The sequence below is a fragment of the Haemorhous mexicanus genome, chromosome Z (genome assembly GCF_027477595.1).
Source record: "Haemorhous mexicanus isolate bHaeMex1 chromosome Z, bHaeMex1.pri, whole genome shotgun sequence".
In the NCBI taxonomy this organism is placed as follows: domain Eukaryota; kingdom Metazoa; phylum Chordata; class Aves; order Passeriformes; family Fringillidae; genus Haemorhous; species Haemorhous mexicanus.
This window is the reverse complement of record NC_082381.1, coordinates 62,988,255-62,998,049: the sequence shown is the minus strand read 5'-3', so window position 1 is coordinate 62,998,049 and position 9,795 is coordinate 62,988,255. Positions and strand designations below refer to the sequence as shown.

Here is a 9,795-nt window from a genome sequence, read left to right as displayed (position 1 = left end):
TGTGAGGGGACACAGCCAGGGCAACTCACTCCATCTGACCACAGGAATATCCCAGACCACATGGCATCATGCTCAGCATAAAAATCTGGAGGGAAGAAGAAAGAAGGGGGGCCTTTCAGATCACCCCATCTGACCACAGGAATATCCCAGACCACATGGCATCATGCTCAGCATAAAAAGCTGGAGGGAAGAAGAAAGAAGGGGGGGCCTTTCAGACTCATGAAATTTGCCTTCTCAAATCACATTACCCATGCTGGAGCCCTGCTTTCCTGGAGATGGCTGAACAGCCACCTGCCCATGGGAAACAGTGACTGAATTCCTTGTTTTGCTTTGCTTGTGTGCACAGCCTTTGTCTTCCCTATTAAACCAGCTTTGTCTAGACCCATGAGTTTTCTCACTTTTATCCTTGCGATTCTCTCTTCCCTATCCCACTGGATCAGGGTGTGAGGCATAGTTGCTGGGGTTAAAGCATGACAGCACCCTCTCTCTCAATGTATATACATACTAGCCAAAACTTTAAAGTTTTGGAAACTTTAATTTTGTGCATCTCCTCAGGAATTTTTTTCCTGCATGTTGCAAAATATTTTAGAGCAATTATTTTGTCCATGCTTTCCAAGAATATATGAAGCTGCAAAATAAACAGTTGTATCAATAATAAATGGATGTATTTGTGCTCATTGGTACATTGCTCACTTGTGCTGCATTTCTGCTAGCTCTATTTCTATAGTAAGATTTAACAATCAAGAAAGGTCCCTCCTTCATGCCACATGAGCTATTAAAATGAAACCTGGACTCTTTTTTGCAGCTTCAATGAGGTAGTGTCTTGCCAGACCTAGTATCTATGGCATTCAAAAGTTTTTCTTGTCACCAATACATGTTAAACTACAGCTACATATCAGTAATTTGTAACTAAGTGATATTTAAGTTCAAGTTACAGGTAGGTATGTGGCTTTAGCTTTATCTTGGTGAGGTAAAGACAGGATGGGTGTGGTGGGTAAGTTCCAAGCAATAAAGTATCCAAGTTATTCTTCCCAAAGCAAATATTTGTTAGGTAACAACATCATATTAATAATAGATTTTCATATATTCACTCATAAGTTTCTCTGAACTATTTCAGGTCTTGTTCTGCTGTAGATCCTTGTGGTTTTTTTTACCAAAAACATACCCATATTTTAATTTTTATTTACCTCTGTTTTTTTAAACCTCTGTGGCATTTCTGCATTTCCCTAGGGGCCCTTAGCCAGAGGTTAACCTAGAGATTAACATTCATATTTGAGACCATACATATTTAACAGTACTTTAAAGAAAGGTGAGTCCTACAGAGGAAAAGATAATTGTTAGTAGAACAATTTTAGGCCCTCATTGTTGGACAATCTTCTGTTCCATGCCTCATATCTCACTGTTTTCCTCTAGACTCCCTCCAGGTTACTGGGAATGGAAAGATAAGCTGTGACTGACTTCAATAGGTGAATCCTAATGTTGTTGCCATTGAAGCATAGATTTAATAAAAACAAGACAATCTAAAACTGAACTGCCTCTACTACCTCAAAATTCTTCTATAGAAACCATGTTTGGCTTTTGTTTCCCCTTTCAAATGAAGGGTAAGTTCTCCTATCTGCAGAAACAGCGAAAACTACATCAAGGCAGAAAGAAAAATACCAGTCAGGAAACATAATTTTGTAAAACAACCACAAGATACTTAATAAAAATGGACTTTTTAAAAAGCTGAGCAGTAAGTACTGGTGAATAGAACAGCAGTGCCAAGATTTGTGCCAAACTGAGCTGGTATCTGGTGTTGGTACCTGTGAGTTTTTCTTACACACACTGTTTAGATATCAGAGAAACACAGATTTTTACACACACTGTTTAGATGTAAGAGAAACACGGGGCGCACAGGAGTACTGGCAAAATATTGTCCCAGGTAAAGAGTTGACATGTATTTTCCTCTCACAACTTGCTGTCCCTACTTGCCCGAACAGCTCCATTCGTGCACTGGTGGGGCCGAAGGAAGGTCCCGGGCTATCTGTGATCCCTGTGGGCCAGTGGGCACGGTTCTGCCCTGCTCCGGGCAGCCCTACTCCGGCCCGCTCCGCCCGATCCTGCCTGGCCCGGCCCGGCGGCCCCGCCTGCTCCGCCTGGCAGGACGGGCTGGATCCTCGGTGCCCGGGGCCGGCCTGGCTACGGCGGTGCGCAGCGGTGCGCAGCGGTGCCCGCTGCTTCCTCACCCGCCTCCGCAGAGCAGCGCTTGATCCCGGGCGGGTGTGCGAATATGTGTGGGGTGTGGTGGGGCAGAAACGAAGGCGTCTGACACTCGCATTGCAGTTTCCAAAAGAAAAAGGGTCGTGAGGAATGCGCATGGATTCCTGCAACTATGCGTGTTCAGATAGATGTACACGGTGCCTTCCGTTCCTGTCCGTGCCTAAGCGCTTGCCTTCCAAAATGCTCCCGGGGGGTCGGGGTTGGCCTCTATAAAAGAGGAAGGGGAATTCCTGCTCTCCCCCAGTGCCTGTGGGCGCCCTGGCCGAGGCGGACAGCTGGTGAAAGACGCCAGGAAGGCGAAGGACGCCCGGGACGCCGGGCTGGACGCTGCTGGCGGTGGGGTACACGGGGCAGGGTGAGCAGTCTGCTGTGCACTAGGGCAGACCCCTCCCACTCCGGCCAATTTCAGCGAGGAAGGTAAAATGCGGAAGTTGCCACCCAGAACTGTCAGTGGATCGTCGGGTTTTTAGCCCGGAGCACTCAATTAAGAAAAACAAATAAATGAAATAAATCCGCCCTTCGTGTGTACAGCCAGTCTCGATCCTCGTCGGCAGCCGACATTCACGGCTGCTCGCCCGTATGGCGACACTACCTGCCGCAGACAGGAGGGCGTTCGCCCTGAAAATCAACAGGTAAGCGGCTTTCCTCGTACCCGGCAACTATCCCTCGCCAGTCTCAGCCTGGCCAAGATTGGCGGGCGGCGAGAGCCGGGCGGCACGGCTCCTCCCCTGGAGACCCCCGGGGCGGAGAGCCGTCTGACAGCTCCCGATAGCCGGGCTAGCCAGCCCTGGACGGGCACCGCTCCGCGCCGCCCGCTGCTGCTGCGGGAGCTGCGGACCCGGGCTGCACTTGTGCTGTAAGGTTTGCTGTGATGGAGGGTGCTCAGACAGCAGGCTATGGGTCCGTGTCCTCTGGCAAGAAGGTGACGTCGTCTCACCCCAGGAGTTCGTTCCCCATTTGTTCTGTACGAAGTCCCGAGTTCTTTGGAGGGGGTGCTCGCAGTCGATGGAGGTTCCTTTTCACAAAAAGTGGCAAAATTACCTGGTCCCTCTAAATTAGCACTACTGACAAATGAGGTGTTTATGCAGGGCATCAATACTGCGATGACAGACCTCCCTGGGATTTTTTTTTCACTCTTTCATCTATGAGAAGAAAAAGTCCCCCGATGACTGAAAATATATCTACCTCCCACGTTCCCTCCCTAAACCAAATAAATTAGAGTTCAACTGTTGGAATATCATACTCTTGAGACTAAACTTGCTGTCTGATAGACTTTGGTGTCTTTTCCCAGGGAAGTGCTGACTCTTGGTTTGTCTGTGCTCTGTGGTGGCAGTAAGAAACAAAGACAATTATTTTCATATTGTTAGGTTAAAGGAAAAAACAGGCCTCCTTTTCAAGAGTCTTGTCATCTGAGACAAAAACTGTTTTCAGGGTGTTGATGTAAGTAACAGGTACCTGAGTTTGCTGACACATAAAAGAACAAATAGCATAATGGTAATATAAACTGAGGATAAGTCTCTGTGCCAGAGAGAAAAGTATGCAGGGAAACTCCGCCTCCTCAGCAACTTGTTGGAAGACATGGGGTTTGCAGTCAGGGAGGATAAAATTAGCTCCTCTGTGATGTGCCGTTCTCATGGCAGAATATGCATCAGCGTACCTTTCTGTATCCTTTGGGAATTTATTTTAAATTTATTGTGGAATATTCACAAGAGTGAGGCACCATATTTAGAAGCCATCAGATGAGCAGCTCATGAGAGGATCAGGCCACAATTCCTGATGATTTGGAGACTTGCTTGAACAGAAATCATAACTAGCTGATGTTTACAGAGTTATTTTCTTTCTTCCTATTTTAGGGTCAGCTTTTTGGCAGCTTTCCCTAGCTTTGGTGATGGCCACTGTTCATCTCTATAACTAAAGCCTTACAAAGTAGCAGAGTCAAAACAAGGTTCACAAAAGTTTTGCTAGTAAGAACTGTTGTGAAATTAAATTACCGTTAAATTTTTTTAAATTTTCTTTTTCTTTTGAATCAATAGTGAAATAGTCAGTATTTCATAGCAAGTTAAATGTTGAAATGTATTATAAAAATATTCTGAATATGATTTCAATTTAAGATTGTGCCCTTTTTTTTGTGGCCATGAATATTCTCTTTTACACTTACACTTTATTCTCTTTTATCAATATAGTAGATGTTTTTCAGAGGGATATTTTGTTTCTCTTTATTCAAAAGCAGCAGGACATTTTTACATGCCTCCAATGCAGTTTGTACTGCTGACAGAAGAGTGATAGGTCTTTGCAATAAGCATTTTTAATGTGGTAGTTTGGATTTTTTTAAGTAATTTTAAAAATCAGAGGAATAATAGGTTAGTGTGTTAGATTTCTTGACTGTACACAAAAGGCTAATTTACAGCTGTAAAATTTTGTTTCTTTCTTTTCAGAGTTCATGACTTCTTCAAAATGCAATTTCTATTGAAAGTTGAACATTACTGACAAGGCAACATTTTCAGGAGTTAGTACATTGCCTCTGTAATTACTTTGCATTCATTACAAATTTTTAATGCAAAACTCTGCCCTTTTTTGTTCACTCTTTCTCTTGCCAGTGATTTATGTAAGCTATATATTGTTTTTATGAGGACCAGCAGAATTTTACGCTGTGTTCTGCCTAAACATCAACCACCTCACTGCTACTACCTTAAGGTGTACCCCGGTGTGTTTGGTGAGCCATGGCAGATATCTGACCAACCTATGAACTCTGGTCTGTAAAAAATCAGCAATAACATGGTACGAAATGTCTTAGTGGTTATCTCATTATGATTTAAATTTAGTCCAAGTTCATGAGCACTGGAGTTGCAGATGTTTCAGGAACAGCTATTACATGTCAAGCAACACATTTGTTTAAAGCTAGGTCAAACTTTAAAAACAGGCCTTCAAATGCCTTCAAACTCTTGTATGCAACCTGCCCACGTAACCATGTTTTCCTATCACTTTATTCTTCCTTCCACCCATCTGGTGTCTGTTGCCCCAGCCTGTTGCTTCCTGCCTTTTTTAATCCTGCAAAGACTTGTACGTATGTTTTTAATGCATGTATGTAAGTAGTTCCTTCTGCTTTAATAGGATAGGTTTCATGAATAATGATATTCATTTCCTACGTAAAAGTGAAGGAACAAATTTTTAATGTCCCTCAAGTCAGGCAGCTAGAAATCAGCATGGGACACAAAAAGCCAGATCATCCTTGCTGAGTTTAATTCAAGACAGTAATTAGAAGAGATCTGGATTGTCTAGTGTGTATCTACTTTCCACAGTATTTGTACCCAGGAATCAAGGAAGTTAAAAAATAATTTTGTAAACCACTGAGGAGAAAACAGCTCAACATTTCTAGAGATATGGGCTCTAATATGTACCAGCTGAGCAGTGTAGGTTTGAGAGACCAGAAAAACTGAATTTTAATCACTTTGTCATGGCAGTGTGTTAGGATAAACACAACATTAACAGAAGAGATATTCTATTTTTATTATTTTTGTTTAGCTAGTGTAATTTACTGTCTTATCTTTCACATAGGTCTTGCAGTAGTAATTGTTTGGTTTGATTTCAAGTGAAGAAAATTGTGCTTCAAGCACCTAGCTGGTGTACTGGTCACCAATGCTTTACATTCAAAACATTTCAACACACAAATTACAAAACAGAAAGTTATCAAGAACAATAATACAGGTCTCTAACATATCACTTAACTTTCAGTCATGTGTCTCTTGCAATTAAAAACCCTCCCAATAAGCATACTCCTCAACTGCCTCTACAGACAGCTGTTGTCTGAATTTCACAAGTATTACATAAGAAATTTTCAACATTCATTTCTGTAATTTCATTTCCTCGTCCCTGAAATTGCCTGGTTGTGCAACAAACTTAGCTTTTCATGTTCTAGTTTTAAGTTGTGTGCTTCAGGATGAGCTTACATGCACAGACTTATATTAAAGAATAACAAACTCACACTACCAATATTAAAGGAAACATTTGATACCAATATTAAAGGAAACAGCTAAAGATTTCAATTTTTAAAACCTTACATTAAAAGACATACTCATATGAAATTCCCCAATTGTACTAGGAATTCCATTTTACGTTAATGATGAAAACATTTTTTTATTTTACCTGAAATTAAAAGGTCAGCTTAAATCATATATTGTACAGGTGTTAGGCCTGAAGATTCATGCGAGTTTGCTATAAATCACAAATGCTCTTGTGGAAGAGTCAAGTACAGTGCAATAATTGTCTTCATTTCCTAGGTACTCTGATAGTAGATTGCTGTTTGCTGCAACCCCTTCCTGCGGCTGAGGCTTTATCTTTGGATTGAATTTCAATAAAACCCTTGTTATATGGATATAAAAAGATGTTAATTATTTAAAAGCATTGACCAGACTCCATTGTATACACTAAGCTATTTATTTTCATTATTTTTTGTTTTTCAAATGCTTAAATGTATAAAAGAAGCTCCAGAGAGGACCTCAGTCTTTTGTATATACAATAGGTTTATGCAGCAAATATAAAAATCTAGTGTATACAGGCATACATGTGTGAAATTGTACTAATTTTGTACTTGGTACACAGAATATTAAATGTAACAGATTAAAGAGAAAAAAGTAAGATTAATGTGTTTCATATGTTAGGTATAGCAATGTAAGATAACAATTTATAGTAAATGGGCATTTTTCTAAGACTTCCACAATAATAAGTGAGATTATTCTTTTGAATACTTGGGACAGTTACATGGAGTTCACATGCACAGGGTATACAAATAGGGTTTACATCTTAGAGCCCTAAAAAGGTTTGGAAGGGACCTACAATGATCGTATAGTTCCAAACCCCCTGTTATTGGCAGAAGCATCTTTCACCAAATCAGGCTCTTGAGAGCCCCAATAAACCTGGCCTAGAACATTTCCAGTGATGGGGCATCCACAGCTTCTCCAGACAAACTGTTCCAATGTGTCACCACCTTCACAGTAAAAAATTTTTTCTTAATATCTAGCCTAACCTATCCTCTTTCACTTCTCCCTTGTCCTGTCACTACAGGCTCTTTTAAAAAGTCCCTCCCCATAATTTCTGCAGGTCCCCTTTAGGTACTGGAAGACTGATATTGGGTCTTCCTAGTGCCTTTTCTTCTCCAGGCTGAACAAATCCAAGGCTTCTCCAGGCTTCCATCTTCACAGGAGAGAGACTTCAGCTCTCCTCTGAACTCAGTCCAAGGGGTCTGTTTCCTTCCTGTGCTGGGGCCCCAGAGCTGATGCAGCACTGTAGGTGGGGTCTCAGAAGAGCAGAGGGCCAGAATCCCCTCCCTAGCCCTGCTGCTTTGGATGCAGCCCAAGACATGTTTGGCTTTCTGTGCCTTAAACACACATTGCTGGGTCATGTCCAGCTTTTCATTCATCAGTACTCTCAATTCCTTCTCTGGACAACTGTTCTCAATCTGTCATTCATCTCGCAATCTGTACAGGTCTTGGTGGTTGCCTTGAATGTGTTCAATGCCTTGCTCTTGGCCTTTTTGAACTTCATCAGGTTCATATGAGCCCAATTCTCAAATCTGTCAGGGTCCCTTCCTTCTGGACAGATCTTTTCTATCAAATGAATCAAGTGAAGTACTCAGCTTGATGGTGCACTCAGTCCCACCATGGAAGTCATTAATGAAGTTATTAAATAGAATTGCTTCCTCCACTTACCCTCAAGGAACAGCTTTTATTACTTATTTCTGTTCTCTGGACATTGCACATTCACTGGAACTCAAGCAAGAAAGCTATCAAGCCAGTTCCTTTTCCTACTAAGAATCCATTAAATACATGTCTCTCCAATTTAGAATAAGAAAATTGTGGGACACGGTACAGAAATTCAGGTTGGTAACACCAGTTGCTCTTCCCATGTCCACTGATGCAGTCACTCCATTGTAGAAGGCCTCTAGATGGGTACAGCACAATCTGCCCTGGGGAAGTCATGTTGGCTGTCTTTAATCACCTATCGGTATTCCATGTGCATTATAGCTTTCAGGAGAATCTGTTGCATGGTCTTACCAAGCACTGAGGTAAGGCTGACTAGCACTGTTCCTGGATACTTGTTTTGTTTGCAAATCATTTAATCTGGCTATAGGAAATAAATACTGGAGTATACAGGAATATCACTATACTTTCTTCATCTTTCATTCAATTTTTTCCACTTTTTCAGCTGACTACAACATGTGTTTCCTTCCAATTGTCCACAGCATTTATTTCCCATTTCTGGTTTACAGGGATAGATTATAAACTGATCAAAGTATCTGCTCAATTCTTTCACAGAATCACACAATAGTTGAGGTTGGAAAGGACCTGAGATTATCTTGTTCAGCTCTTCTGTTTGAGCAGGGCCATATACACCTAGCTTTCTATGATCACATCCAGTTGCATTTTGTAGGCCTCCAAGGAGGCAGACTCCACAATTTCTTTGAGCAACCTGGGCCAGGGCTCACCCTCACGGGAAAAGATGTTTCACATGGAATCTCCCAAGTTTCAGGGCAGGCCCATTGCCTCCAGTGCTGTCCATTGAGAACCATTGAGAAAAGACTGGCTCTGTCTTCTTTACTCTGTCCCTTTTTATATTTGTATAAATTTATAAGATCCCCCAAGCCTTCCCTTCTCGGAACAGTCCTAGCTGTCTTAGTCTTTCCCACTGTAGAGACACTCTGATCCCTGGTCACCTTAGTCACCCCTGGCTAGTTTCTCTGCCATATATCCAAGTCTCTCTTGTACTGAGGAGCCCAGACTTGGGCAGAGAACTGAGGCATGTCTCACCAACATCAACCTCCTGGCAATACTCTGCCCAGCACACCCTGGCATAACATCTGGCTTTTTTGAAACCAAGGCATATTACTGGCTCATGTTCAACTTTGTGGAAGTCTCAGTCTCCTAGAACCAATGAAGTCATGGTCCTCTAGGATCTCTGATGCTTTCCTGCAAAGCTGTTTTCCATCCAAGTGCCTTCTAGCATATATAGGTGGATGAAGATGATACAGGTGAAGGGCTTTGCACTTTTTGAACTTCACAAGGTTTCCATCGGTCCATTTCTCCAGCCCACTGAGTTCCCTCTGAATAGCAGTAGAAGGTCCATTTCTCCAGCCCACTGAGTTCCCTCTGCTATTCAGAGGGAACTCAGTGGGCTGGAGAAATGGACCTTCTGCTGCATCAAGAAGGTAATGCTGCACTGTCCTCCCTCTTCTGTGTCATCAGTAAACTTGCTGAGGGTACACTCTGCCCTGTCATCCATATCATTAATGAAGATGTTAGTCAGGATTTGATTGAGTATTGACCCCTGAGTTTTACTGATAGTTTATACCCTCCAGCTAGACTTCTTGCCACTGATTATCATCAACTGTTCAGGAAGTTTTCAGTCCAGCACACTGTCTGCTCATCCAGCTTATACTTCACCAGCTTTAGATATTATTCCTTTAGACAGATGAAGAACCCCCATCTCTTTAATCTAAGCTGCTTTTTATTAGCTTGTGGCATCATGGTCTTGATGTCTTCT

General features: G+C 42.2%; 1 protein-coding gene across 1 annotated transcript in view; it reads left to right on the top strand.

Annotated features, from left to right (window-relative positions):
* Nucleotides 1–2,656: 2,656 nt before the first annotated feature.
* The window catches only part of DOCK8 (dedicator of cytokinesis 8), an 88,931-nt gene continuing 81,792 nt past the window's right edge, over nucleotides 2,657–9,795 (top strand). The window contains exon 1 of the mRNA XM_059873350.1: nucleotides 2,657–2,891. Within this exon, the coding sequence (XP_059729333.1) occupies nucleotides 2,839–2,891 (53 nt within the window). The 5' untranslated portion in view covers nucleotides 2,657–2,838. The remainder of the gene's footprint in view (nucleotides 2,892–9,795) is intronic.